Below are 27,495 nucleotides of genomic sequence, written 5' to 3'. Positions count from 1 at the left end.
CAAAAAACCAAAATACCAAGGCCAAATCCGAGACAAAGACCGAGACGACCAAAGCCAAAAACGCCAAAACCCGAACCGAACAGGCGCCCGGTGACGAGACGAACGCGGCTCCGACGCGATTCGCGGAGCCGGTGACGCACTGGGCGGAGGTTCTCTGTCACGACGAGAGCGGCGGCGGCGAGTGGGTCACCGTCGTGCCCCACTCCGCGCGCGGCCGCCGCGAATCGAACGAGCGATGGTCCTTCAGGTCCGGACGCGCGTCCGTGGACGACCCCGGGGTGGTGGCCGCGAGCCGCGACTCGCCGGTGATGCCGTACGTGTTTGGATTCAGGTCGAGGCTCGTCGTCGCGTTTGGATCGGCCGAGTTTGGATCGTTAGCCGACCGTCACGCGGTAGAGTCTGGGTACCGCTGGGGCGCGAAGGACCTGACGCGAAAGTACGCGGAGACGTTCAGCAAAGTCGGTCCGCACAGGGTGGACGAATCGTGGCTGCGGTCGACGACGTCGACGATGGCGGCGGGCGATCGCGCCGTGGACGAGTTTCGCGCGGCGGACGACGTTCAATCGTCGGACAGACCGCGGCTTCTGGAAGTTTCCGCGTTGGCGCGTGGCGCGTGTCGAGCTGAGGACGTTCACATGGACGCCAAGTGCCTCACCGAGCGCGTCCCGTCGTCGTTCGCCGAGCTTCGAAACCATCCGCTGTGGGCGGTGGAGCGGTTCCTGACCAAGACGCAGTGCATTCACCCGCGATTTCCGGTGAAGGGTTTCATCCAGGGCGAGTGCGTGTTTCCCAGGTCCTGCGTCAGGGAGCTGAGGAGCGCCGAGCGGTGGAAGGCGGAGTGCCGGCGGATCGTGCTCGTCTCCGAGCTCCAGAAGCCGGCGAAGCGAATGCACTCCCGAATCCAGGCGGCGAGGGCGAGGGTGCAAAAGGCGAAAAAAGACGCCGAGCGGATCGACGCCGCGCGGCGGGGACGGGGAAAGAATGGGGGCCACCCGCCCCGGCGCAAGGGCTCAAGGTCCGTCGAGGAGGTCGCTGCGGCCATGTCCAAACGCGAGAACGGCCTCGGCGCGAACGGCAACCCGGGGGGCGGGGTGAACGGGGAGGAGGAGGAGGAGGAGGAGGAGGAGGGCGAGGTGTTTCTTTACGGCGAGTGGCAGACGGAGCCGTGGGATCCGCCAGCCGCGAAGGACGGCGTGGTGCCCAAGAACGACCGCGGAAACGTGGACCTCCACGGCGCCGCTTTACCTCCCCCGGGGACGGTTCACGTCAACCTGCCGAGGATCGCGAGGGTCGCCAGGGCGCTCGGGATCGATTACGCGTCGGCGCTCGTGGGTTTCGAGTTTCACCGGGGCGGTAAGACGACGCCCAAGTTTGAAGGCGTCGTCGTCTGCGAAGAGTTCGAGGGTAGGCTACGCGAGGCCCACGCGGAGGAGGAGGCGCGGTTGGTCGCGGCGAAGGCGGAGAGGGAGAGGCGCGAGGCGAAGGCGCGGTGGAGGGTGCTGTTCAGCGCGATGTGGACGCGGCTGAGTCTCCGAGAGGAGTTCGCGATGGACGACGGGGACGACAATGGGGACGGGGGCGGCGAGCCGGACGAGAGGGAGAAGACGCGTCTCGAGGAGGAGACGGTCGATCGCGAACGGCGGGGAGGCGGGAAGCGGGCGCGGTTGGGCGCGGACGAGGAGGATGGGGAAAACGACGGGGGAACGAAGCGGGTTCGGCTCGGCGCCGCCGCCGAGGTGGAGGAGTTGTGAAGCGTCTGAAGCGTCTGAAGCGCGTCTGTTTTTAACGATCAAGTCTACGGATGGGGTATTACAACAGTACAAACACGGTTGAAATCGAATCGGCCGGACTCATCACGGTATGGGTACACGGTGTCGGTAGCGTATACGGTTGTGCCGCACGACGAGAGGGGACGGCGCGTGCCGCGGCTCTCTCGGGGCGAAAAGAATAGTGTGTTTTTCGGAGCCTCCTCACGGTTTTTTTCACGCGCTCCGGTGGGGAAAAGAATCCCTCCCGGGGCGCGAGCTCTCGCCCCTCTCACATGGCGTAGTTGGGCACCGCCATCTCCGCCGCCTTGGCGTAGTGCGCGCCGCCCCATGACGGCCGCGACGACATGTTACCCTTGACCGTCCTCGTATCGTTCAGGGTTATCGTCACTGTCGAGCGGAAGGCGGGGGCAATCCTCGTCAGCAAGGAAGAAACGGTCTGTGAAACGGATTGGCCGGCTCGGTTCGGTTTTTGGGTTTTTATATCGGGAAGATCGTCCGCTTCGGGGCGAGGGGTGCCGCGGGGTGCCGGGCGCGGGACTCACCCTTGGAGCTGTTGTCGGTCATGTCAACGTCGCCGCACGACGGTAGGAACACCCCCGCCATCAGCTCCCGCGTGCTCTCCCTCCCCACGATCGAAGGGGAGCACTCGTCGAAGCCGGTGCCCTGGCTGTCCTCCGGCAAGCCGTAGTTGTAGCCGGGTATGCGGAGATGTTTCGGGGGCAAGTAGCCCCGCAGGGTCCACCGCACCTCCCCGGCGTTCACCGAGCAGTGCCCCGCGGGGGCGTTGAACTCGCTCTGAAACAGCTTCTCCTGCGTCGTCACGCGATGCAGGTCCCTCTTCGTCGGGGAATCCGCCGTTCCCGCAGTGCCTCCCGTCCCCATTTCCCACGTGTTCGCTTCTCGCCGGCTTCCGTTCGGTGTGGAAAATTTCACGGCGCGCGGGGTCGCACCGGGTGTTTTCGCGCCCGGCCCGTGCGCGCCTCGATGCGCGCCTCGATGCTCCGAAGACTACGTGCCGATCCCTCTCGGTCGATGGGTTCGCGTGACGGCCGGGGCGTCGCGCGGCGCGGCTATGGCGACGGGGGCGCACCGAGGCTGAGCTGCCAACACCCGCGCGCTTTTTTGCTGACGAGGAACGAGGCGACCGGCCATCCCCGTATAAATGACTCATCAGAATAGACCGTGACGAAATCCGAGGTTCTGACTGGTCCAGCAAGGATCTCCTTATCCTTCCCCCCCTATAAAATAGACCGTGCTATGACGAGTCAATGGGTTGATTTGGCCCTGATTTTCATTCGAGCATTCGCAGCCGCGGAAACGATTCCGTTGGAAGGCCGTAACTGTTTGTCATTCCGGGGTGAAAGCGTTTGCCGTTAATTTTGGACCGCGGCCTACGAAGATCGTTGCTGAAAAAATCCTCGAAATATCGGCGAAAAGCGGTTCGGGCGGCGTTCGCCGCGACGCGCGTTGTTCGGGACGAAGAGGCGGCAATGGGAACTTTTCGTGCGTCCCCCCTCCACAGACGGAGGGAGGGGCGCCGGAGTCTCTCATCGAACGAAGGAAGGCTTCGCGATGTCCGGGTCGGACGACGAAGTTTTGATCGTCGGGGAGATCCGAGCAGGCGGCGACCCGGCGTCGGGAGACGACCGAGCCGCGAAGCGACCGCGTAACGGGGCGGATCTCGGGGGCGCACCGTCGGCTAACAACCAGCCGAGATCCGTGCCTCCCGACCCGAAGACGAGACCGTCCATCGCCGAGATGAAGCGCGCGCTCGACGCCGCGGGGGTCACCCACTCGGGCATGGAACGCGGTGAGCTCGAGGCCGAGTTCGAACGCGTCCAATCGTCCTTCTCCGACCCGCCGCTGTTCAGGCTCCTCACCACCGATCCCGCCGACCTAAACCCGAACACGAGCGGCAACGCGGGATGCGTCTCGCTGCGCGACATCGTCTCCGGCCCCGTGCGATGGTGCGTCGTGATGAACTTCATGATCGACCTTCCGTGGCTGCTCTCCCCCGACGGATGCCCGGAGCTGTTGCGAATCCCCAAGGTGGTGTGGATCGGGGACGAGCGGTCATCGCCGACGCCGAGAGATCCGGAATTTCTCCGACTGAAAGGCGAGCGAGACTGGACCGTCGTCAACCCGCCGTGCCCAAAGTTCGGCACGCACCACACCAAGTGCTTCATACTGGTGTACGACACCGGCGTGAGGGTGTGCGTGCACACCGCGAACCTCATACACGGCGACGTGCGCAAGCGAACCAACGCGGCTTGGTGCCAGGATTTTCCAAACAAGTCCGCCGCCCACCTCGGACGGTCGAGCGAGTTCGAACGCGACCTCGGACGGTACCTCGCGACGCTCGGGTGGAAGGACGAGACGTGCGCGTTGCCCGGCGCGGGCGGCGACGTCGTCGTCGGACCGTCCGCGATGTCTCGGTTCGACTTTTCGGGCGCGGGGGCCAAGTTGATTGCCTCGGTGCCCGGCCGCTGGGTCGGATCGGCGATGATGAACTACGGACATACCTCCGTGCGTCACGCGCTGGCGGGGATGACGTTCCCGGGCGTGTTCAAGCGCGCGCCCGTGGTGTGCCAGTTCACGAGCGTCGGGGCGACGACGGAGAAGTGGATGGGGGAGATGGCGCGGAGCTTTGGCGCGGGGGCGACGGAAACGGACGACGCGAATGAATGGCCCGGGGGTCCCTGCCTCGGCGACGGGGATCTGCGGCTGGTGTGGCCGACGATGGGCGAAGTGCGCGGGTCGAACCTCGGGTACGTCACCGGCGGATCCATCCCGGGCGCGACGGACAAGATATCTCGCGAGCACGTGAGACGCCGGCTGCACAGGTGGCGCGGGGACGTCGGGGCGACGCGGGGGACGAAACTACTCGACCACCCGCCGGCGTCGACCGACCCGACGGGGCGCGGACGCGTGATGCCGCACGTCAAGACCTTCGCCCGGTACGCCCCAAACGCGCCGCACCACCTCGCGTGGGTCATCGTCGGATCGCACAACCTGTCGGGCGCGGCGTGGGGTCGCCTGGAGAAGAACGAGACGCAAATCGCGATTTTATCGTACGAGCTCGGCGTCTTACTCTCGCCGCGTTCGATTGGCAAAACGAGGGTTGCCGCGCCGTTCACGTGCACCCCCGGGGCGGTGAGTCACCGCGGCGAGGTGGTGCCGCGCTGCCTGTGCCTGGCCAACGCGAGGCCTCCAAGGCCGGGGGAATTCGACGGGGCGACGAGCGGCGGCGTTCGCATATCGGCGGCGAGCGACGACGGGCCCGGCGACTCACCGCCCGGTGACTCGCGCGAGTTTGTCGCGTTCGCGCCGCTGCCCTACCGCGTCCCGCCCGTCCCGTACGCGCCGTCGGATGCGCCGTGGGCGGTGGACGCGTGGGACGAGACGCCGGATAAGTACGGCCGCGTCATGCGGGGCGGGATCGCCGACCGGTTCAACGCGAGTTGAACCTTTTGCGCGTAGACTAACTTTTAGACGGACGACGGCGGAGAAGGGGAAAGTACGATACTTTTAGACGATCAAACTACTTTTAGAGCGTTCTAGCTAGAATCCTAACGATCACGATCGAAACGCGCCGCCGCCCTCGCCGGCGTCACAGCCACACCACCTTTGTGTTTGCGCCCACGGACGGGGGATCTGCCATGGACGCGTGCGTCTTGATGTGCGCCGCGAACTCCCTTTGCATTCGCGCCAGCGTCTCGATCTTTTCCCCGCCTTTCCCCCCGTTATTGCCACCGCCCTTATTGCCACCGCCCTTATTGCCACCGACGCCGTCGTCGAACATGACGCGCTCCGTGGCCATGTACGCCTGCAGCTCGTTCACCACGAGCGTCTCGTCGTCGGCGTTGTATCGAAGCTCAGTCAAAAACGCTCGCCACGCGTCCTTATCCGAGTCGGTCATCGAACTCTCCCAGTAGTCGCGACACGCGCGCTCGTACTCGGGGTCGATGTAGAAGACCATGTGCATCGCCTCGTGCAGGAGCGCGTCGCGGACCTCGTTTCTATCGCTGGATCCCGCGACGGCGGCGAGGACGGGGTCGTCGCGCGCCGCGGCTACCGATCCATCTTTTTTGGTCACGAGCGCGCCGACGTTTTTCAACGCGCGAACCATGGCAGCCTCGGACGCGTTCTCCGCGGCGCCCCCCGGCATCGTCGCGCGGAGGACGTTGAGGAACCTCGCGAGGTCGCTGGCGCGCATGTTGTGCCCGGAGTAGTTGGCGACGCCGCCGCGTTGTCCGGAAGGTATTCGTTCCACGACGGTGCCGTGCAGTTCGGCATCCTCGAGGAAGATGGACGGGCGGCCCATGGCGTCGCGTTGCGTCGCGGCGGACGGGAACCGCAGCAGGAGCACCCGCGGGTTCCTGTCCCACCTCGATACCTCCACCGATGCGCCGACGTCGTCCCGAAGGGTGAGGGATTCGACCGACTTGGCGAGGGGCTTGTGCGCGTGTTTGCCGCCACCGCCGCCGCCCCCTCTGCCGCTCTTGGTGGGCCCCGACGAGGACGACGACGAGCTGCCCGAGGTGATGAGGGCGTCGGCGAACTGCTCGAGGGTGACGACCGGCGCGCCCCGTGACCCGCCGCCGCCGCCTTTATCCTTACCCATCGCCGCCCGTGACCTCGCGAGGCGCCCGTCGCGAGTGGTCACCCGGCGACCTCGAGTTCCTTGTTCGCAAGTACTGGTACTCGTCCTGTCCTGTTGTTAGACTTTGTTTCGTCGCGATAGGGTTCGCTCCACCACTCCACGATGCGCGTCCTGGCTTCGCCATCCGCCGTCTCGAACGCGCGCGCCACCCCGCGCGCGGTGCGGCGCGCGCCCACGGTCCTCGCGACCGCGCGCTCCCATCCCGACGCCCGCGAGCGGACCACCGCGCTGCCGATCGCCGGGGTAGTCGCGGCAATCACCGTGGCGCTGGTGTCTCCCGCGCTCGCCCTAGGCGGCGTCGCGTCCCCGCCCCCGCCCGAGCTCAACTCCGGGAGCAACTCGTACATCCAGGGCCTGCTCGCCAAGACGGAGGCGAACAAGGAGCTTCGGAAGGTGGAGATGGAGAACTCGAACTGCCTCAAGCAGTCCAGGCTGGGCATCGGAGACTGCGCCGGACTGCCCGAGGAGGAGCTGCGGGCCGCGATGGAGCTCAGCAAGCGAAGGGTGGAGGCGAGGATCGCGGCGGAGGCGGCAGTCGCGGCGGAGGCGGCCGCGGACGCGGTCGCGGCGGAGGTCAGGGAGCAAGGCGACTGGAGCGAAGTCGTCCTCGAGTAAGTCACCCTCCTCGGCGCTTCTTATCGTTGGAAATAAATTAATCGCCCTCGACCCTCGCGGGCGCGACGACGTCCACCCTCGTCCGCCGCCCATCGCCCTCACGCGGGCTTAGCCTTGGCGCGCGGCGCGGTGCCGAACGCACGGTCGAACATCCCGCTCGTGATCCCGAACGACCTCGCGCTGTCGTCGTAGTGGTGCGCCATGTGCGTCGACCGAGCCGCGCGAAGCCTCCGAGTAACCCAGTCGGTGACCCAGTCGGTAAACCCCACCCCCGCGCGTTCCAACGTCCCGGGATCGAAGTCCCAGTGGTGCAAAAAATAGTGCACGCAGTCGTACGCGACGTACCCGGTCAGGCACCCGCTGAAGAACAGCGCTGACGCCGCCTCCCCCGCGCCAAGGTACCCCCCGATCACGGACCGAAACGCTCGCCGAAAAAACCAAATCACGGGCGCCGCCGCAGCCGGCGGGAACACCAGCCTGCACGCGTCCGCCGGCGCCTTGTGGTGGCACCCGTGCATCAAAAAGTGAAGCGTGATGCCGAGCGCCGACGTGGGCGCGCGGTGGAACGCGAACCGGTGGAACGCGTACTCCAGCACACCCCAGAACCAGTACCCGGCGACCCACGCCGAAACCAAACACATCCAACGCCAAACGCCGCCAAACATTCCGTCGCCAAACAATCCATCGCCAAAACCAAATCCCCCCAAATCCCCCGACCGTCCGTCCATCGCCAAACGGCACCCGACGAACGCCGCGTACGCCGCGATCGGGAGCCACACCAGAGGCACGAGCCACCACGGCGTCCGCGTCGCCGCCTCGGCCCAGTCGCTCTCGAAGAATCGCAGCGGCGACGCATCCGCGTTCGGCCGATGGACCCAAGCGACGTACCGATCGCCGAGGGCGCCCACCTGCGGGACGAGCGCCGCGGTGGCGTCGATACCGAAGTCCCCGTCCAAGTCCCCATCCGGCGGCGAGGCGAGCGACGGTGAGACGCGACCGGACGAGAGGTCGAGGTCCGTCGCGCTCGCGCACCCCGGTTCTTCCGTCATCCGAAGAGAATCCGACTCGAGCTCGTCGTCGTCGGAGGATCCCGCGTTGGACCCCAGGCGGCTCCCCGGGCGGGATCCCCCGTCCGACGTCGCGTGCGCCGCCGCCGCCGGTCGTCCCGATGTTCCCGCTTTTACCGCGGCGCGGCGCGCCCTGACGCGCGCGAACGGTCCGTGATCCTCCCCGGGGCCCGCCGCAGTCCCCGTCGTGGTCGTCGTCGTCGAATCGATTGATTCGACGTACCCGACGGCGAGCCTCGCGAGCATCGATCGCGCGGCGGCGCTGTGCGCGTGCGCGTCGGCACCGTCGTGCGCCATCGGCCTCGTCGACGACTTCACCGCCGGGACCACGCCGGCGAACATGTCGCTGACGTCCTCGCCGGCGTGCCTTCGGAGCACCGCGCGCCCGCCGGGGTGCGAGAAGGAGGAGAAGTCGCACACGATCGAGTCGATGACGAGCAGATCGGCGCCGTTCGCGGCGAGGCGCGACACCTCGTCGCGCGTGTACGCGCGTCGTCTCTCGCGGGCGGATCCCTCGAGGCCCATCGCGCGATTTTGACGCGTCACCGGCGCGTGCGTGCCTCGACCCCCTTTCCTCTCCGCGCGCCTCGGCGCCTTCCTCGCGGCGACGTTTGGGGCGCGTCTTCGAGTAGAGGGCGCGGGCGGTGCCAGTCACGTTTGGTGACGATTTCTGGCCGGGGAAACCCCTTCCGCCATCTCCGTTGTGGTGGTCGAGATTCAACCTGCCACGTTGGTTGATTTCGCCTGCTTCGTTGTCAAAAAAAGTGAGTCATCTTTTCGGGCCCACGATCGCAACGCGTATGCACTCAACGATAGCCAGTTGGTGCACCGCAAAAATTTGAACCTCCAAATAAGCACGGTTTTCGCGCCCAAGCTTCTTCTTTTACGTTTGAAAAAAGATTCGCGGCGTCGACTCCACAGCCGGGGTGCGCGGAGATCTGAAAGAGAGCTTCGCGCGTCTCCGGTGAGAGCGACACGTCGGGGATGTTCGCGAGCTCGGGCCGAGCGGCGGCGTCGCCCGCCGGCGTCGCGACGGACCTCCGCTTCGCCGCGACTCGAGCGACGCCGAGAAAACAAAAAAGATGCGCACAAACGTCGCGCCTTCTCGCCGCGCGCACCCGGTGCTCCCACCCGGCGCGCGCCGGCCGCACGCCGGGCGATCGATTCACGCGTCGCGTCGCGGAGTTGAACGAAACGAGGGGCGATCGAACGCGCGCGGATTCCGTCGCGGGGGGCGAGGCGGGAGGCGCGTCCTCGTCGGGGCGAGCCGGGCCAGATCCTCCAACCTCCTCGGGAGATGATTCGCGAGACTGGGGCATCGCCAAGGAGCACGACGCGGGTGACTCGGCGGGGAACGGGACCGGCGATCTCGACATCGCCGCGCTGCTGTCGCGCGCGGACGGTGCGGTGCACCAGGCGTTCGTGTCGCTCCTGGGCGGAGATCTGGACGCCAGGGTCCCCGCGCGGCGCCCGCCGAGGCTCGGCGCGATGGTCGAAATCGCCGGTCCGTGCCCCGAGCTCAACTGGCACCAGGCGACGCGCACCGACGCGCAGCGCGAGGATCTCGTGCGCTCGCTCTCCACCGGGCGGTTCCGCGAGCCCGTCATCCTGCGCGGCGCCGCGGACGAGTGGCCGGCGGTGTGCGACGCGTCCAGGGCGTGGACGCTCTCGAGACTCGTCGCCGATCACGGATCATTCGTCGGCGACGTTCGCGAGCGATCGCCGTGCGGGTCGGCGGCGAACGGAGTCCCGAAGGACGCGTACGCCTACGTCGAGGAGGCGCACGAGGCGGTTCGCGCTGGTAAGTTCGCCGCGCCGTCGAGGACCGTCAAGATGTCCCTGCGCGACGCCGCGGCGAGGATGGTGCGCAACGGCGACGGCGAAGGGGGGGTGTACGTCCAAGCGGAGCTCTCGCGTCGCTTGGCGATTGAAGCCGGGTTAAGGACGAACGACGAGGAGGGCGACGCGGAGGGCGATGCAAACCCTAAGGGCGATACAAACCCTAAGGGCGATACGAACCCTAAACCCATGGAGCCGTGGCGGAGCATGGACGCCGCGGGATGGCGAGAGACGCAACCGCCGAGGCTGTGGCTCTCCGCCGCCGGGAGCGTCTCGCCGTTGCATTTCGACTCGAGCGCTTCGACGCTCGCGCAGGTCACCGGTACCAAGCGCATGTTGCTGTACCCGCCGTCCGTACTCGCCAGGGCGCATCTCTACCCGGACTGGCACCCGCTGCGGCGGCGGAGTAAGGTCCAGCTGGACGCCGACTTGGCACCCGACGTGGCGAAGAGAGCCTTCCCGAGGTGGACCGGCTCTCGGTTCGCCGCCGACGTCGAGGAGACGCGGGGCGGGCCGGCGGATGCCACGTCGGATGCCACGTCGGATGCCACATCGGATGCCATGTCTGCGTCCACGTCATCGCCCGCGAAGACCGCGTCTCCTCCCGGCGCGTGGGAGGCGGTACTCGGGCCCGGCGACGTCCTGGTCTTCCCGCCCCGGTGGGCGCACTACACCGAATCTTTGGGCCCGGAGACGTGCGCGAGCGTGACTCGCCGGTTCAAGACTCCCGGCTTTGACGTCTCTGACTTTGCCGATACGTTCTCGCACCCGACGCCGAACACGTTGGATTGGCCCAGGGGCGTCACCCCGGAGTCGCTGGAGCGCGGCGCTAGGTTCGCGCGGTGGATGGAGCGACGCGGACTCGTGAGTCACGTCGGTTACGATGATAATCACGACGATGTAAACGGGCCGTCTTCGTCGGAGGGGAGACGGGCGCTGCGTCAGCTGGAAACCGCGGGCGTGGTTCGACCCATCGGCGTCCCGCTGCGGCTCGACGCGTCGTCGGGGGCGGTCGTGCCGGAGTGCTGCGCGATGGGCAAGGTTTATAACTCGAGAAGGCGCGCGGGTGGCGACGGCGGCGAGCGGGGCCGGGGCGGAGCCGCGCAGTGGTCGGCGCAGTGGTGGGCCGCGGCGACGGACGCGTCACGCGTCATCGCGGAGACGTTCGACGGCGATCAAAAATTCGCATCCGCGGTGCAGCACTCGACGGAGTCCCCGGTGGTTGGGACGTACGCGCGCGGGAGCGTGGCGAGGGGCGAAGCCAGGGCCGGGGTGAGCGACGTGGACCTGGTGACGGTGTGTTGGGGTCACGACACCGCCGACGGCGTGCGAGACATGGCGCGGTTGAAGCACAGGTTGCGCGTGCGGCTCAACTCGACGCCTCGCGGGGACGGCAAGTCGGCACCCGGGGACGGATCACCCGGGACGCGAAAGCCGAACGAAGCGCGGGGCACCACCCCGGACTCTTCGTCGGGTGAAAAAAACTCGGGAGAAAGCTCGGGAGAAGACTCGTGGCTCGGGCGCTGGGGTCACCTCGCGACCAAGGCGGACGTCCGCGTGGTCACCGTCCCGCCCCCGCCGCACCCCGCCGGCGTCGCCCTCGCCGCCGCCATCGCCGGCGAACCCCTGGCGAGGCAGCCGCCCGACGCCGTGGAGGCGCTCGCGCAGTGCCTCGGCGTCGAGACGATGTTCGTCCTCGCCGTCGAGTGCGCGCCGATTTCCGGCCCGGACCTTCCCGCGCTCCTGCCCGCGTCCGCCAGAATCCCGCCCCCCGCGCGGTGCCTCGAGACGCTGAACGCGGACGTCGTGGACGCGCTCGCGGACGGGGGCGAGCGGGCGCTGACGTGGGCGCTGAAGCGGTGCGTTCGCGCGGCTTTCGAACGAGAACACTCACGTACGAGACTTACGTCGGGAGACGTTACGTCAAGTCACCTTACTGGAGCGAACGCGAACGGTCGCGGCGCAATCGGCGGCGTGTACACGCGGGACCTGTACCACTGCGCCGGACTGGCGTCGGACGCCAGGCCGGAGCTCGGGGAGGATTTGGCCGCCGCGCTCTGCGCGGCGGTGCACGGCCCCCGCGCGGTTTGGGGCGCGCTCTGGTACGCGTGCGGCGGCGCGTTGTGCGTGCGACTGAGGGACGCGATCGCGTACGACAGAGTCGGACCGCGATGACGCGGTCGGTTGACACGAAGGTTGAGACAAAGGTCGAGACGAAGGTTGGGACGAAGGTTGGGGAAAGAGTGCGACGACGCGACCCGGCGAAGGGCGACGGAGCGAGGGCGGGCGCGAGACGAGACGGAAGCTGTAAATGATACCCTCCGCGCGCGACATCTTATAAATAACACGTATAGAAGGTGACTCGATGACAGACGAGGTGACTCAATCACAGCCCCTGACGGACGAGGTGACTCGTTCACAGCCCCTCGTACGGGGTCCTCCCGTCGTCGTTTCGCGCGTCCCTGCTCGCGCCTTTCTCCACGAGAAAGTCCCCGAGCGCGTCGAAGCCGTACTGCACCGCGAAGTGCAGCGCGGTGTTGCGCTTGTTATTCGCCGCGTTCACGTCGGCGCCGTAGCGGACGCACATCTTCGCCAGCCGCCCGTGGCCGTTTTGGCACGCGACGAGGAGCGGGGTGTTGCCGAACTTGTCCACGACGTCGACGGACATGCCGGGGCGCTTGAGCAACGCGCGGGCGTCGTCGTAGTTCCCCTTGCGGAAGAGCTTGAACAAGTTCACGACGTCCTCCGCGGTGGCCGGCTTGGGCGCGGTACTCGTATTCGCGTTGAGATCCGAAAAGGCGTCGGAGCGAACCGAAGAGCCGCCGGGTGAGCCCCCGGGCGCCCCCGCATCCCGGTTCGCCTTGTTCGTTATCCTCCTCCCGCGAAACGGTCGTGACGGTTCTGCTGAACCGACCTCGCCCTTGGCCAAACCGGCTTCGCCGCGTTCGCGCGTCATCTTGGCATCCTGTGAACGAAACACGCGCGACGGAGTCAGTCGAAACGCCCGTGCGAAAATAAATAAAAAATAATCTCACCGTCATCGCGCGCCTCGCCGCCGCGTCCAGCTGCGCCTTGCGTAGACCGCTCGCGACGTCAACGTCGTCGCCGACCGCGGGAACCGGGAGGCGCGGGTTCTCGGAGCCGGCGAGCGCGGGGTTCGACCCACCGGTAGTTGGTTGCGTGCGGGGTTTACTCGAGTCGACGTTATGTTCGAGGGGACGTCCGAACGCGTCCGTCGGGGGCGGTTTAGAAGCGGCGCCGTACTCGAACGCGGCGGATCTCGCGGCGGCCATCACGGCTGCGCGCCTCGCCGCCGCTACGTGCGTCGCGCCCCCCTCGCCGGCCGCGGGCGCGAACGACGTGTCCAAGTCGGCCATTCGCGTCGCCTCGCGCACAGCTGTGATCATCGCGGATGAGTTCTCCGACAGCTGTGCGCCCGCGAAACTCACCGCGGAACTTCTTCCTTTGTCAGCCTTGGCGTCCGCCTTTGCGGCGTCCAGAAACGTTCCGGAAAGCCCCGCGGTTTGCATCGCGACGACGTTACCGCGTCGCGGCGGCGGCGGCGACGGCGCGAACGGATCGTCGTTTCGGTCCCCGTCGCGGGCGGAAGACGCGCTCTCGCGAAAATCTCCGTTCCTTCCGTCGGAGGAAGATTTCCGGTTTTTCCCGGGCGACGGCGCGAACGGATCGTCGTTTACTTCGTTCAACTTCGATCGTTCAACCCATCCGACGTCGTTCAACATCTTGTCCGACATACGCGCGGCGTGCAGCGGCGATCGCGCGTTCGACATGAGCGCGAACGCGGCGCGCATGTCGCGAACCTCCGACGTCCGAGCCGCCATCCCGAGCGACGGGCGGTGACTCTTCGCGAGCGCGCCGACGCGAACGAAATCGTCGTCGAAATCGTTCGTTCCCCCCTTCGTTTCTCTTTCCTCGCGTGCGCCGACACCGCGACGTAGGTTTTCATCCTCCGGGAAGCCCAACGCTCCGTGCGCTCCCGGGTCCCCCGAGCTCTCCCGTTTGCTCCTGTACCCGTCCTCCGGTCCGTGGAGCCTGCGCAAAATCGCCGCGCCCCTAGCGACGTTCGGGACGTCCCTGATTGGGTCGCTCTCGCCGTCTTTGGCGCGTTCGACGACGACGCCCCTCGCGGCTTCCAGCGGCGGCGGTTTAGGGTCGGGGTTAGGGTTCGTGGTAGGGTTCTTGGTAGGGTTCTTGGGGTTTGTCTCGCCCCGAACCCCGATACCCGCACGGACCTCCGCGGCGGACGCCGGCGCCGACGCGTCTGTATCGAACTGGGACGGCCCACCCATGCGTCGGGGAGCGGCGAGGGGACCAGGGGATGAGACACCCGTCACGTACCCACCCACGCCCTTAACGTTCAAACCCACGTTCAACCCCGGTCCGGGCCGCGAAGAAGCAAACTTTGAGTTTGAAGCGCTGGAACCATTTCGCCACCCCGGGGAGACGAGGTCCACGTCGTCCAGGTCGTCCATGCCGTCGTCCACGCTGTCGTCGGACAGCTCCTCGCCAGCCTCTAACGCCGCCCTCTCCAACGCGACGCGCGTCTCCTCTTTTCGAACCTCCGCGGTGGACTTTTTCGCCGAGGCGCCCCGGTGGGCGCCCGCGCCGGCCATGGCGAGCGCCGCGGACATCAAACCGTCCGCCGCGAGTTTCGCCTCGGCGCCCTCCAAACCGTCCTCCGTCTGGGTTCGTTGCCCTCCGTCGTTTTGAGTCGTCTCGTTCGTCGTCGGAATCGTCGTCTCCTCGTTCGTTACGGCACCCGGTATCGAAGCAGCCGGTATCGAAGCGGTTCCGTAGGGCATGAAATCGGGCGGGGGCGGCTCCAACCCAGTCGCGATCCACGCGCGCTGCTGCGCCATCCACGCCTCGTGCTCCGCGCGTTGAGACTCAAACTCGTACCCGTGAACGGGCGGTGGAAATGGCGGTGGAAATGGCGGTGGAAAGGGCGGTGGAAACGACGTGGTCGGCCGGGAGGGATGAAACGGCTCCGGGTCGACGGAAGACACCGGCATCGCCACCGGGATGGCCACCTCGATCCCGCTCGCGCCCGGCGTACCCCCCGCGACGGACTCGTGCGCGCGTACCGAATCCGGGCCGTAACGCATCACCAACCTGTCCGCGACGCCGCCGTTATCGTCGTAAAACGCACGGGACGCGACGGTTACGACGGCGGGCGACTCGAGAAGACGCGACGCGTCGCCGGGCGGTGACTCACCGGTCGGCGGCGACGCCCTTTGCGGCGCGAGCGCGTACGACGACGATCCCCCGTAGCTCCCGGAGCTCAGTCGCGTGGACGGCAGGGACGCCCTCGCGGTGTTCGGGCGGTCGTCTTCGGGCGGGTGAAAGAGATCGTGCTCGTGCTCGACGTACTCGACGTCGTCGTCGCGGACTGGATAGACGGGAACTTCTCCGGATCGGGACTGGAACTCGCCGTCGTAACCGTCGCGTCCCGTGCGTTTCTCACCCGGCCCACCCCGGCGACCACCGCGCGCGGCGTCCGGGAGCGACGGCTTGGTCTGCACGCGCCGACCGATCGCCTTGGCTCGCTCCGACGCCGTGAGCTCGGGTTGTTTGGTTTTTTTTTGTATGGACTTTGCCTTTGGAAAGGACGGGCGCTTGGCTTCCACGCCGCGCGCAGCCTCCTCCTCCACCGCCTTGCCCCCGTCCCTTCTCAACCCCCTCGCGAGTTTCAATCGCTTAGCCTCCAGACGTTCCTCCTCGCGCTGGCACTCCCGCAGGAACACGGCGCGTTCCTCCGCCTGCCGCTCGAAGAGCGACTCGAGCGCCTTGACGTGTTCGCGTCGCATCGTTTGGCGATGCCACTCGATTTCCTCCGTTTCGCGCGTCTCCGCCGCCTTGAGGAGGTCGAGGGCCTCGCCGAACTTGCGCTCGCGGACCAGGCGTTTCTGTTGGCGTCGCATGTCGACCAACTGCGGCGTCCATCGCGACGGTCGCGCGTCCGGGGCGTCGAGCGAAGCCTCCAGGGTTGCGCGCAGGTCCTCCACCTGGTGCTCGTGGCGGTCGCGCATGTTGCCCTCGACGCGGTCGCGCTGGCGGCGGAACGCGGCGAACGTCGCGTTCCACTCGCGTTCGAACGCCTCCCTGCGCGCCTGCGAGCGACGGAACGATTCGGGTCATCGTGGGTCAGCGATTGGGACGGGGGGGGGGCGGTGGGATGGGATTGTTCGTTCCGAGGGGCGCTTCCACTCACGTCCTCGCGCGCGGAGAGTTCCTGGAAGTGTCGCACTGTGGCCTCAACCTCGTGCTGATGGTCGCCGACCGTCGCCGTCGTCGCCGTCGCCGCGCGGGCGGCGACGCGCCCGAACGGCGCATCTCGCGGCGATGGCGCCACGCCGGGCGACGCCATGGCCAGTGGGCACCGAGCTGCTAAATAAACGTTCAAATGGTCCGATATCCTGACTGCCAGACGGGGGCTGACGATGAGACTGCTGCTGGTGGTCACTCACAGGCGAGCAGGTTCGCAAGACTTGGATAGGGTAAAAAGGGCGAAAAGGAACCTCGCCGATCGACAGCCCCGCACTTCACGTCGCGTCACGCGCGTCGTACATGTCGAGCGCGCTCGCGGTATCGGTCCCTCGAACGCACCCACTCCCACCCCACCGCTCGTTCGCTCTCGCGCATCGCCGTCGAAGCGCCCCGCGTCCCCGCGCCGCGACCGCATCTGAGGGCGAAAAGACGCCGGAACCGATGAAGCTCGCGTTCCTCGGCTGCGGCATCATGGGGGTGCCCATGGCGAAGAATCTGCTCAAGGCGGGACACGACGTGTGCGTGTGGAACCGCACTGCCGCGGCGGCGGCGCCCGTGGTCGAGGCCGGGGGTACACTCGCGGCGAGCGCGGCGGACGCCGCGCGCGAAGCGGACGTCGTCTTCGTCATGGTGAGCACGCCGGAAGCAGCCCTGGACGTCGCCAAAGCCGCCGCGCACGGACTCGCCCCGGGGAAGGGCTACGTCGACGTGTCCACGGTCGACGCCGGGACGTCCGCCACGATCGCGTCCATCGTTCGCGCCGCCGGGGCGGAATTTCTGGAGGCGCCCGTGAGCGGGTCCAAAAAACCCGCCGAGGATGGCGCGCTCATCTTCCTGTGCGCCGGGGACGAGTCGCTGTACACTAAAGTCAAGTCGCCCCTCGAGACGATGGGCAAGGCGCACTTCTTCCTCGGCGACGTCGGTCAGGGCGCGAAGATGAAGCTCGTGGTGAACATGATCATGGGGAGCATGATGGGCGCATTCGCGGAGGGGCTGACGCTCGCCGAGAAGAGCGACCTCGATCCTAAAACGCTGCTGGAAGTGGTCTCCTTGGGCGCCATCGCGTCGCCGATGTTCGCGCTGAAGGGCCCGAGCATGGTGGCGGGCACGTTCGCTCCCGCGTTCCCTCTGAAGCACCAGCAGAAGGACATGAGGCTCGCGCTGGCGCTGGCGGATGAACTCGCGCAGGACATGCCGGTGGCTGCGGCGGCGAATGAGCTGTACAAGCGCGCGCGGCGCGACGGCGCCGACGACGAGGACTTCTCCGCGGTGCTCAAGGCTGTGAAAAAGTGAGGCTCGGGGAGGTGAACCGTCGCGGGTGACCGTGGGGAGGTGACCCGTCGCGAACCGAACCGGAGGACGAAGGCGGGGCGAACCCAAACTAAACGCTCAGATGACACGATTTGACCCTCCGAATATGATAAATAAAGAAATTGGACCTCGACCCACGTGCAACGTGTATCGCCGATCGACTAGTTTGTGTTTACCGATGTGACTAAATGCACGTCCCGGGGTGAAAATTCCCAAAATTGTCATTTTGGAGAAGGTCCACGTGGTGGTCCGTGGGTGGACGCGCGGAGCAACGAACGGGTGCCACCGTCGTTCGCGCCACACGTCATGTCGCCGGCCGCGGTCGACTCCAAGCCGCGCGCGCCGGTCGGTGCCGGTTTCGAGCGCGCCAAGGAGCGCATCGCGCGGCGGCGACGGGGCAAGGGCGACCGCGACGGGTCTTCCCTCGACGGCGACGTGTGCGCCCCCGTCGTGGAGGATGCCGTCCCGAACGTCCCAACCACGAGCTCGCACGCGAGAGGCGAGAGCTCGGACGACGGCGAGAGCTCCGGGGCGACGATGCGGCGATGGTGCTGCAACGTGTGCACGTGGACCGAGGCACCCGCGTGGGCGGTGCATAACCGGTACATCCACACCGGGTATCGCACGGGGGGCGGGTACGTGGGTGCGCTGCGCTCGGTGCGTCCCCGACCCGTCGTCATCCCTAACCCTCCCTCGACGCGACGAATTAATTATTCCCTTTTCGCCAGCCTCGACCTCGACCGTTGACCGCTGACCCGCCCGCACCGCCCCGCCCGCCCCCCGTCTTCGCAGGTGTTCCAGCGACACAACGAGACGTGCAACATATGGACGCACCTCGTCGGCCTCGCCATCTTCGTCGCCATCACGTGCTCCATGGCGTTCGACTGGGGCCGGCACCGACTGCCCCGGCTGCCGGATTCGTGGACGTTCGGCGACGAATCGTTCAACGCCACGCGGCGCGCCATCTATCGCCACCTGCGGGACTTCGCGTCCACCGCGGAGGACACCAGGCGATCCCTCGTGGACGCGACGGACGCGTTACGCCGGGGAATAGGGGATTCAAATGCATGGATGGAGAGTAACGCGAATAACATTTTGAGGGATGCGGTGGCGTCGATGACGTCGGTGGCGACGCACCTTCGAGAGCATCTTCGGCTGAGCCCTGGCGGCGCCAACGTGGAGGCGTTGAGGCGGACTTTGGACGACGCGGCGAGTGCCATGCGTCACGCGGTGCACGGGCTGGAGCACGACGCCGTCGAGGCGCTGAACGCGGAGGTTGCCAAGCTCTACGCGCAGGTGCGTTTATTTTACTCCTCTTTGTTCCCAACCGGTATGGGCGACGCGACTGACGGGTTCCTTTTTTGTTCACAGCTGGACGCGGCGCCCGCGCTCATCGCGAACGCGACCGCCGTCGGCGTGGACCTCGCGCCCGCGCCGAGGTGGCCGATGTACGCGTTCCTCGCCGGGGCGATCGCGTGCCTCGGGATGAGCACCGCGTGTCACACCCTGGCGAACGTCACCGAGCGCGTCAGCTCAATCGTGTGGCGGTTAGATTACGTCGGCATCGCGGGTTTGATCGTCGCGAGCTTCTTCCCCGTGGTGTACTACTCGTTCATGTGCATGCCCACGTGGCGTTGGATCTACCTGAGCACCACGGTGTTCGTGGGGACCGGGACGCTGTTCGTGACGCTTCTGGATAGGTTCCAGGCGCCGCAATACTCCCCCCTGCGGGCGACGTTGTTTTGCTTCCTGGGCGGCAGCGGGGTGTTTCCCATTTTCCACCAGACGTTTTTCACCTGGCGCGTCGTGCCGACTCCGATCGTGTACATGCTCGGGATGGAGCTCTTAATGGGGGCGTGCTACCTGCTGGGCGCGGTGATATACTCGAACGCGGTGCCGGAACGGTGGCGACCGGGCGCGTTTGACGTGTGGGGCCACAGTCACAACATATTCCACGTGTTGGTGGTGTGCGGCGCGTACGTGCACTATCGCGCCGCGTTGATGCTGATGGCGTGGCGCGATCACCACGGATGCGACGCCGACGTCACGTTGCTCAAGTCGTGGTACGTAGATAACGGGTGGATGGGGTACTGCCTACCGGAGGGATGGGTCGAGTATGCGAGGGATAACCTCGAGTATGCGGTTGACGCTGTGATGGGTCCGGCTCGGCACGAGGAGCTCTGAATTCTTTGCGACGCTCGCGCCGATCTGTATGTTGTAACTTGATCCTAACCGACGCTACGATGGATACGACGACGCCGTGTGTTTTGTAGTTCAGTTTATATTAAAAAGGTTGAACTCTCTAAAGTTGAAACATGTTTTTTGTGATATTCGTTGTTGCGGATGCAACCCAACCCCCTGTGCTGCTCGGACAGGTTAACGTAATTCTCCACCACGTCCTACTAGTCGCGAAAGGAAGAGCTTAGAGCTTGTCCTCGTACTCGGAGAGGGCGGGCACGTTCTCCTTGATACCCTTGCGCTTGCGGATGTCGCAGACGATCTTGCCAGCCTGGGAGCCGGGGTCGAGGGGATCGGAGCCGATCATGTCCCAGTGGTCGAAGACGCACTGGGGGAACGCCTGGCCGGAGGTGGCCGCGCGGAGGGTACCGGTGAAACCGAACGACTCCATGACGGGGAGGTAAGCCTTGATGTTGTAGATGGGGGTGCCGGGGCGCTGCTGCTCCTCGATGACCATGCCGCGCTTCTGGGTGATGGTGGAGTAGATGCCGCCGAGCGCCTGCTCGGGCGCCTGAATCTCGACGAGGAACACGGGCTCCATCATGCGGGGCTCCGCGGTGAGCGCGGAGGCGTACAGGACGCGGCGGCACGTGGGGATAATCTGGCCGCCGCCGCGGTGGATGGCGTCGGTGTGAAGCACCACGTCGTGAACCTCAAACTTGATGCCGCGCATGTTCTCCTCGGACATGACACCCTCCTTGGTGGCCCACTGGAAGGCGGCGACGCAGGAATCCTTAATCTCGTTGAGGTACTGCACACCCTTGCACATGTCGACGATCATGTTGGGGCCGGTGGTGTCGGGACCGAAGCACCAAATCTTCTTGGAGAGGTCCTTGTCCCAGCCGAACTTCTCGGCGAGGTAGCGACCGCGAGCCTTGGGCTCGTCGCGGGGGGTGACGTCGCCGTTGTCGATCGCCTCGGCGAGGCCCTCCTCCATGCACGTCGCCTGGAAGTAGAGGCGGTTGTGCTTGTTGGGGGACTTGGACATGACCATGTGGTCGGAAGTGCCGTTGACAGTCTCGCGGAAAGAGACGACGGGGTCGGAGATGCGAATCTCCGCGCCGCCCATGAAATCCTCCTGGAGATCCTTGAGGCAAATCTCGAGGTGAAGCTCGCCGGCGCCGGCGACGATGTGCTCGCCAGTCTCCTCGATCTGGCACTGGACCATGGGGTCGGATTTGGAAAGGCGCTTGAGACCCTCGACGAGCTTGGGGAGATCCTGGGAGTTCTTGCACTCCACGGCGACGCGCACGACGGGGGACACGGAGAACTTCATAGCCTTGAGCGGGTGAGCCTCCGTCTCCTGCTCGCCGGTGATGGTCGCGTTCTTGGAGATGAACGCGTCGAGTCCCACCATGGCGACGGTGTTACCGCAGGGAACGTTCTCGACGGCATCCTGGCGACGGCCCATGCAGAGCACGGTGCGCTGGATGGACTTGACGTAGAGGTCCTTCTTCTCGCCGGGGACGTAGTTGGGGCCGAGGATGCGAACCTTCTGGCCGGTCTGCACCTTGCCGGAGAAGACGCGTCCGAAGGCGAGGAAGCGGCCCTTATCCGCGGTGGGGATCATCTTGGACACGTACAGCATGAGGGGACCGTCCGCGTCGCAGTTGCGGATAGCCTCGGCGTACTTATCGTCGAGGGGACCCTCGTAGAGGGTGTCCGCGCGGTACTTCTGGGCGGTGGCGGGGGAGGGGAGGTGATAGATAATCATCTCGAGGAGGGCGACGTCGGCGGGGAGCCACGTCTGCATGATGCGCTTCATGAGGGGCTTGCCCATGAGGTCGAAATCCGCGGGCTTGAGCTTAGCCTTGACGCCGAGCTTCTCGAGCATGGGCCAGAGCTTCTCCTTGTTGTCGTTCATGGCGGCGTCGATGACGCGGCGGATGGGCTCGTAGATGAACTGGACGAAGGCGCGCTGGCAAGTCTTCTCGCCGGTGTGCTTCTTGGTCCACTTCTTCGTCTTGGGGTCGAAGAAGTTGTCGCCCCAGAGCTTCTCCATCATCTTGTCGACCTCGACGCCGAACTTCTTGGCGTACATGGAGGCGAACACGGTGAGGGTGAACGCCCAGTTGTGGAGACCGGCGGAGAAGGACACGGTGCCCTTCTCGGGGCCAACCTGGCAATCCCCGAGCGCCTCATCCGTGTACGTCGCCATGAGGACGTTGGCGTTTTCGATGACGCGGCAAAAGTTCTGGTACGCCTCCTCGCCGTCGAGCATGAGCTCGAGGAAGCAGCGGTCGAGCTTGTTCACGGTCATCACGGGCCTGATGCGCTCGCCCAGAGCCTGGCGGAGCACAGTCTCCGTCTGCACGCATACGCCCTCGACGCAGTCGACGACGACGAGCGCGCCGTCGGTGATGCGGAGCGCCGCGGTAACCTCGGAGGAGAAGTCGACGTGACCGGGGGAGTCGATGAGGTTGATGAGGTAGTCGTTGCCGTCGCGGGGGACGTGCTTGGGCATGCGCGCGAGGTCCTCGTCGGCCATGGTGTAGAAGAGGGAGATGCCGGTGGACTTGATGGTGATGCAGCGATCCTGCTCATCCTGGCGGGTGTCGGTGAGGCGAGCCTCGCCGGCGTTCTCCTGGGCGATGATACCCGCGGCCGCGACGAGGGAGTCGGTCAGGGTGGATTTGCCCTGTCGAACGAAAGAACGGGGGGATCGGTGACGGGTCAGCGGTTGTTTGCGTCGGCGACTGAAAAATATTCCTCGCGTGAAACCGTGGATAGAGAGGCGCGTGGGGGGGAATTGCCCCGATAGGCGCCTCGCGACTCGAGGCGGAGCCTCGGCGCGGGTCGGGGGTTCACGCGGGGGCGCGGACGATTGACGGTATCGACGACGAACCCGTTCGGGGGTTCATCGCGAACGAAGGGCGCGCGGATCGACGCGCGCGCCCCCGCCCGATCCCTGTCCCGTCAGCGCTCCTCGAGAAAAGGAACCGCCCAAACCCCACTCCGATTGCTCTCGGTCCCGGCGATGGGTGGCGCCCCGGAAACGGCGCGGGTTCGCGGACGCGGGTACTCACGTGATCGACGTGCGCAATCACGGACATGTTGCGGATGTTGTGCTTCTTGTCCATCTGGCGACGGAGCTCATCGATGGTGAACTGCGGAGGGAGGGGCGGAGAGGGACGGGGCCGTCAGCGGTTAGGGCTCGCGCCTTGAAGCGTTGGGGTGGGAAAAAGGCGTGGTGCCAGTCGTGGGCCGGATCGTCGACGCGGCGGGGCACGCGACGTCCGCGCGTCGGGTTCGCGGGTCGAGCTCGACGGATCCCATCGCGAGACGCACCTTCGGCATGGTTGCGTTAGTTGTATTTCTCTCGGGGCTCTTCGCCGCGTGCCAAAGCGCACTCCAGAAAGGGCGTTGGCGTTGGCCGATTGCGGCGTTCGAGAGCTGGGTTCCGGAACCCGACTCTTTCTGACGCAGCACCTCGTCCAGCTCCAAAAAAATCTAAGGACGCCGCGAAGCGTCGACTGGCTCTTTGAACACACTCGCAGTCAAGGAATTTGCGACTTTGGACGCATTTAGCTTAATAATTCAATTGAAATACACTGATTCTCATACGTAAAAACGGTTCACACGTCCTGCCGCGCTGGAAAAGGCGAGAAAGGTCGGAGGGATGTGTTGTGACACACCACTCCGCACGTCCATCCCGCCGAAGATGCCGTTCTCCGCGTACGCAATGTCGACGAGCGCGTCCATGGCCGGAGCGCGAACCCCCCCGGCTCGCACGCGACGACGCGCCTCCGTCGCGGGCTCGCGCGTCGCGTCCCTCGTCGCGGTCGGGGCTCCCAATCGCCCGACCACGACCCAGGCGACGCATCTTCGAACTCGCCGATCCCAGCCTCGGAGGGCGGCGTCGCTTCGGGTCGAGGCGGCGTCCGGCGAGCGCGTCGCCGTCATCGGCGAGGCCCTTTGGGACTCCCTTCCCGCGGGCCTCTTCCTCGGGGGCGCCCCGGCGAACGTCGCGTGCCACCTCAACGAGCTCGGCCGCGACGCCACGGTCATCTCGCGCGTGGGCGACGACGAGCTCGGGCGCGAGGTCCTGCGCAGGCTCCACGGACGAGGCCTCGCCACCGAAGCCATCCAGATCGACACCGGCGGCATCCCCACCGGCTTCGTCGTCGTCACCATGGAGAACGCCATGCCCTCGTACGACATCGTCCAGCCCTCGGCGTGGGACGCCATGGATCCCACCGACGATCTCGTCGCCGCCTGCGCGGGCGCCGTCGTCGTCTACGGATCCCTCGCGCAGCGCGACGCGCGATCCCGCGCGGCCATCACCGCCGCCGCGAACGCCGCCGCCAAACGCGTCTTCGACATCAACCTCAGGAAGCCGTTCATCGACCCGGAGCTCTGCGTGGAACACGCGCGGGGATGCTGGCTCTTGAAGCTCAACGACGAGGAGCTCCCGGAGATGGCGCGATGGCTCGGGCTCGACGTCGACGGCGTCGACGACAAGGAGCTCGCGTTCGCGACGTTCAACGCGCTCGACTGCGAGATGCTGTGCGTGACGCGGGGCGGCGACGGCGCGGCGCTGCTCACAAAAAAAGCGGGGTGGATGGAGCATCCCGGATTCCGGGTCGATCCCGTGGACACCGTCGGCGCCGGCGACTCGTTTCTGGCGACGCTTCTGGATATGCTTCTGGAAGGAATGGCACCGGAGGTGGCGCTGGAGCGCGCGTGCAGGATCGGCGCGTTCGTGGCGACGCAGCAGGGCGCGACGCCCAGGCACGACGCCGAGGGGATCAAGGCGCTCAAGCGCAAGTGAGCGCGCGTTAACTTTTACCCTCAATCTCGCGACGTCGGTGTAACGAAAATCGACACCTCACTTTGCAACCTCGACGACAACAGCGTTGTTGTCCACCTCGTCGGGCTCCTCGCCGTCCAGCGCGAGGTCGGCTATCTTCGCCTCCTCGTCTCCCGCCGCGGCGCGCTCCTCAGCCTTCACCACCTCGCGCGCCCAGTCCACCTTGACGAGCTCAACCACGGATATGATCGTGGTGATGGTGAGCCCGATGGTGAGCCCCCACCACAGTCCCGCGAGCCCGACCCCGAGCGCGAACGTCAGCACGCAACCGCTCGGTATCCCAAACACCCAAAAACCCAACAGGTTACGCACCGCCACGGTCACCTGCCGGCCCATCCCGCGGAAAACCCCACCCGCCGCCGCCTGCCCGCCGTCCACCAGCTGGAACAGCGCCGCGATGTACGCAATCTTAGCCGTGGCCTCGATCACTTCGCGGTCGTTGGTGAAGACGCGGCCGAGGTGGTCCGCGGCCGCCGCGAACGCAACGCCGCACACGGCCATGAACGCGAAGCAGATGAAGAAAGTAACGTACATTGCGTCCTCGGCGCGCAGCGCGTCTCCCGCGCCCAGGAGGTTCCCGATGCGTATGGTCGACGCGATGGCCACCGCGAACGGCAGCGACAGGAACGCCAGCGTAGCCAGCTGCAGCATGGTGAGGTGCGCGTCCAGGGCGACGGTGCCGAGGTATCCCGCCAGGAGCGTGGTGATCTCGAAGCTCCACGCCTCGATGAGGAGCATGACGGCGCCCGGGCCCGCGAGCTTCCAAAACCCGCGCGTCAACTTTAACAATTTGTCCCGGCGCATGAGCCACCGCCTCGGCCGCGTCGACGCGTCCCGCGTCCTCCACCATCCCGCGTACGCCAGCGCCAACAACAGCTGGAACCACCGGCAGGCGCTCGTCGCGATCGGCGCGCCTCTGAACCCCATGTTCGCGGGCCCGAAGATGAGGATCCAGTTGAGGATGACGTTGAAGACGTTGGCGACGATGCCCATGTACACGGGCGGCGCGAGGATGTGCTGCGACTGCAGGTACTTGGTGTACACCTGGAACCAGTAGTACGGCGGTATGCCCCACACCAGCTGCACGCAGAAGGAGCCCGCCAGGGCGCTCAGCTCGTCGTCCTGCTCGATGCCCTTCAGCATGGGCTCGACGACCATCATGAGCGCCATGACCGGGACGGTGAGGGCGGTGACCACGACGAGGCTCGTCACGGTCCAGTCCCCGTACGCGCGCATGTGACCGGCGCCGAAGGTGGTGGCGAGTAAGGTATCGATCGCGGTCATGACGCCGAGCATGGGATAGTGCAGCAGGTAGAACACGGTGTTTCCGAGCGCCGCCGCGCCGAGCTCGGTCTTGCCGATCCTTCCCACGAAGCCGATGTCCGTCAGCTGCATACCGACCGCGAGGAGGTTGCTAAGGACTATCGGCAGCGCTATGTGCAGCATGACCCGCGTCTCCTCCTTCCATCGCGCTCTCCAGCCTTCGGCGGGAGCCGGCGCCGCCTCGCCCATCCTCCTCCGTCCGCGGAGCGCGCGTGCCCCTTCGACGTGCACGCGCTTCGGACGTTTTGTTTGTGGACCACGTGTTTCGCACCTTTCAGCGTTTAACGAGCAGGGATCCACATTCTCACTGGAAAATCATACACAGAACTAACAATAAATAGAACACACTACCACACATGGGGATAGTATGGCGAGATCGAACGATCGTCGTGAATTTCCCTGAAATACGCAACCTTTTGAAAAGCATCTGATAGATCGCGCCCCTCGCCACCACTTCGTTTCGCACGAGCTGAGCGACGAAGACGACGGGAACGCTCACGACGCTCACGAAATATACGCACGGGCACCATGGGTGGTCCGAAGAAGATGGCGCCCTACCTCGTCTTCGCCAACGATAAGAGGGAGACCGCCAAGGAGCTCCTCATCGGCGAGGGCAACGAGAAGCCCACGATGGGCGAGATCGCGAAGCGCGTGGGCGTCCTCTGGAATCAGCTCGACGACGCCGCCAAGCAGGTGCGCGCATCGTCGCGCCCCCGCCCCGCCGTTCACGTCGCAGTCGCGCCCCCTTTCCCCCTTCCGCGGCGGCGCGCGCGAACCGTTCGCGCGGGGTTCCCTGATCGCCGTTTGAAAAAGATCTCACCCGCGCACAGCTGTCGCTAACCCGCCCGCCGTTTTTCCCTCGACCCGCAGGTGTACAAAGACAAGGCCGACGAGCTCAACGCGAAGGCGGCGAAGGAGTACGAGGAAGCCGGGGGCGACGCCGCCGCGGACGGCGCGGACGGCGACGGCGACGACGGGGAGAAGGGCGCCGAGGAGCTCGGCCTTCCCTTGGCGCGCGTCAAGCGCATCATGAAGCTGGACAAGGAGGTGAAGAACATGCAGGTCGACGCGAGCAAGTGCGTGGCGAAGTGCGCCGAGCTCTTCATCGAGTCCTTAGTCGAAGGGTCCTTTCGGAGCATGAAGGCGAACAAGCGCAAGACGATAAAGTACGGCGACGTGGAACACCACGTGCTCCGAAAGCAGAGGCTCGAGTTTCTGCACGATCACGTGTGGGCGTTCCGGCCGGAGGAGGCGCAGGTCGGTGGGGCGAAGGGAGGAAAGGGCGGCGGGAAGGAGAACGACGGGGACGACGACGACGTCGATGGGGACGACGACACGACGCCCGCGAAGGCGTCGCCGGAGGCGCCGCCGGGCGCGAGGCAGGTTACCGATTTCTTCAAAAAGGCGGCGGCGGAACCGGAGGGCGTCGCGACGGGGGCTTGAGCCCGTCGGGGGCTCGAATCCGTCGAGACGCGATACGCGACGAAACACGAGCGACGTCGACGCATACGTGATGTATGCGATATATGCGATCAAATCAATCCGATGCTTGATGTACACAGCTGTGCGCCG

The 27,495-nt window shown here is 66.1% G+C and overlaps 15 protein-coding genes across 15 annotated transcripts; 8 read left to right on the top strand and 7 right to left on the bottom strand.

The window, feature by feature from the left end:
- Window positions 1-308: 308 nt before the first annotated feature.
- Window positions 309-1,808, top strand: MICPUN_54596 (predicted protein; the record flags this gene model as incomplete). Its single annotated transcript, XM_002505615.1, has 1 exon — window positions 309-1,808. The coding sequence occupies one exon, from the start codon at window positions 309-311 to the stop codon at window positions 1,749-1,751; it is 1,443 nt and encodes a 480-aa protein (XP_002505661.1). The 3' UTR covers window positions 1,752-1,808.
- Window positions 1,785-2,826, bottom strand: MICPUN_109333 (predicted protein). Its single transcript, XM_002505364.1, has 2 exons — window positions 2,312-2,826; window positions 1,785-2,156 (listed from the first exon to the last, which is right to left on the bottom strand). Exons 1-2 carry the CDS (start codon window positions 2,649-2,651, stop codon window positions 2,038-2,040), a joined length of 459 nt encoding a protein of 152 aa, XP_002505410.1. The 5' UTR covers window positions 2,652-2,826; the 3' UTR covers window positions 1,785-2,037.
- A 743-nt stretch (window positions 2,827-3,569) lies between these two features.
- MICPUN_87479 (predicted protein) lies at window positions 3,570-5,234 on the top strand (the record flags this gene model as incomplete). The annotated part of the gene is made up of 2 exons (XM_002505614.1): window positions 3,570-4,957; window positions 5,012-5,234. The coding sequence occupies 2 exons, from the start codon at window positions 3,570-3,572 to the stop codon at window positions 5,232-5,234; spliced, it is 1,611 nt and encodes a 536-aa protein (XP_002505660.1).
- Window positions 5,235-5,379: 145 nt separating this feature from the next.
- MICPUN_63420 (predicted protein) lies at window positions 5,380-6,393 on the bottom strand (the record flags this gene model as incomplete). Its single annotated transcript, XM_002505363.1, has 1 exon — window positions 5,380-6,393. One exon carries the CDS (start codon window positions 6,391-6,393, stop codon window positions 5,380-5,382), a length of 1,014 nt encoding a protein of 337 aa, XP_002505409.1.
- Window positions 6,394-6,534: 141 nt separating this feature from the next.
- On the top strand, window positions 6,535-7,047 carry MICPUN_54593 (predicted protein; the record flags this gene model as incomplete). Its single annotated transcript, XM_002505613.1, has 1 exon — window positions 6,535-7,047. The coding sequence occupies one exon, from the start codon at window positions 6,535-6,537 to the stop codon at window positions 7,045-7,047; it is 513 nt and encodes a 170-aa protein (XP_002505659.1).
- On the bottom strand, window positions 7,046-8,460 carry MICPUN_109332 (predicted protein). The gene has a single exon (XM_002505362.1). The coding sequence runs from the start codon at window positions 8,409-8,411 to the stop codon at window positions 7,146-7,148; it is 1,266 nt and encodes a 421-aa protein (XP_002505408.1). The 5' UTR covers window positions 8,412-8,460; the 3' UTR covers window positions 7,046-7,145.
- A 638-nt stretch (window positions 8,461-9,098) lies between these two features.
- Window positions 9,099-12,318, top strand: MICPUN_106391 (predicted protein; the record flags this gene model as incomplete). Its single annotated transcript, XM_002505612.1, has 1 exon — window positions 9,099-12,318. The coding sequence occupies one exon, from the start codon at window positions 9,099-9,101 to the stop codon at window positions 12,126-12,128; it is 3,030 nt and encodes a 1,009-aa protein (XP_002505658.1). The 3' UTR covers window positions 12,129-12,318.
- A 60-nt stretch (window positions 12,319-12,378) lies between these two features.
- MICPUN_73997 (predicted protein) lies at window positions 12,379-12,621 on the bottom strand (the record flags this gene model as incomplete). Its single annotated transcript, XM_002505361.1, has 1 exon — window positions 12,379-12,621. A coding segment is annotated over one exon (243 nt), but the record flags the coding sequence as incomplete, so codon positions are not given.
- Window positions 12,622-12,905: 284 nt separating this feature from the next.
- Window positions 12,906-16,003, bottom strand: MICPUN_103675 (predicted protein; the record flags this gene model as incomplete). The annotated part of the gene is made up of 2 exons (XM_002505360.1): window positions 12,906-12,918; window positions 13,218-16,003. The coding sequence occupies 2 exons, from the start codon at window positions 16,001-16,003 to the stop codon at window positions 12,906-12,908; spliced, it is 2,799 nt and encodes a 932-aa protein (XP_002505406.1).
- Window positions 16,004-16,682: 679 nt separating this feature from the next.
- Window positions 16,683-17,534, top strand: 6PGDH (6-phosphogluconate dehydrogenase (6PGDH) chloroplast precursor; the record flags this gene model as incomplete). The annotated part of the gene is made up of 1 exon (XM_002505611.1): window positions 16,683-17,534. One exon carries the CDS (start codon window positions 16,683-16,685, stop codon window positions 17,532-17,534), a length of 852 nt encoding a protein of 283 aa, XP_002505657.1.
- A 324-nt stretch (window positions 17,535-17,858) lies between these two features.
- On the top strand, window positions 17,859-19,862 carry MICPUN_112652 (haemolysin-iii related expressed protein; the record flags this gene model as incomplete). The annotated part of the gene is made up of 3 exons (XM_002505610.1): window positions 17,859-18,209; window positions 18,345-18,848; window positions 18,924-19,862. 3 exons carry the CDS (start codon window positions 17,859-17,861, stop codon window positions 19,734-19,736), a joined length of 1,668 nt encoding a protein of 555 aa, XP_002505656.1. The 3' UTR covers window positions 19,737-19,862.
- MICPUN_112653 (mitochondrial elongation factor) lies at window positions 19,472-22,903 on the bottom strand (the record flags this gene model as incomplete). The annotated part of the gene is made up of 2 exons (XM_002505359.1): window positions 19,472-22,428; window positions 22,817-22,903. Coding segments are annotated over 2 exons (2,541 nt in total), but the record flags the coding sequence as incomplete, so codon positions are not given.
- Window positions 22,904-23,432: 529 nt separating this feature from the next.
- On the top strand, window positions 23,433-24,627 carry MICPUN_109331 (predicted protein). Its single transcript, XM_002505609.1, has one exon. The coding sequence runs from the start codon at window positions 23,452-23,454 to the stop codon at window positions 24,559-24,561; it is 1,110 nt and encodes a 369-aa protein (XP_002505655.1). The 5' UTR covers window positions 23,433-23,451; the 3' UTR covers window positions 24,562-24,627.
- Window positions 24,628-24,741: 114 nt separating this feature from the next.
- Window positions 24,742-26,046, bottom strand: MICPUN_75308 (Multidrug/Oligosaccharidyl-lipid/Polysaccharide flippase; the record flags this gene model as incomplete). Its single annotated transcript, XM_002505358.1, has 1 exon — window positions 24,742-26,046. A coding segment is annotated over one exon (1,305 nt), but the record flags the coding sequence as incomplete, so codon positions are not given.
- Window positions 26,047-26,451: 405 nt separating this feature from the next.
- MICPUN_63410 (predicted protein) lies at window positions 26,452-27,478 on the top strand (the record flags this gene model as incomplete). The annotated part of the gene is made up of 2 exons (XM_002505608.1): window positions 26,452-26,616; window positions 26,794-27,478. The coding sequence occupies 2 exons, from the start codon at window positions 26,452-26,454 to the stop codon at window positions 27,364-27,366; spliced, it is 738 nt and encodes a 245-aa protein (XP_002505654.1). The 3' UTR covers window positions 27,367-27,478.
- Between the last annotated feature and the right edge of the window lie 17 nt (window positions 27,479-27,495).

The sequence above is a fragment of the Micromonas commoda genome, chromosome 13 (genome assembly GCF_000090985.2).
Source record: "Micromonas commoda chromosome 13, complete sequence".
NCBI lineage: Eukaryota > Viridiplantae > Chlorophyta > Mamiellophyceae > Mamiellales > Mamiellaceae > Micromonas > Micromonas commoda.
Note: the sequence above shows the minus strand (reverse complement) of the source record. Positions and strands in the feature narration are given on the sequence as shown.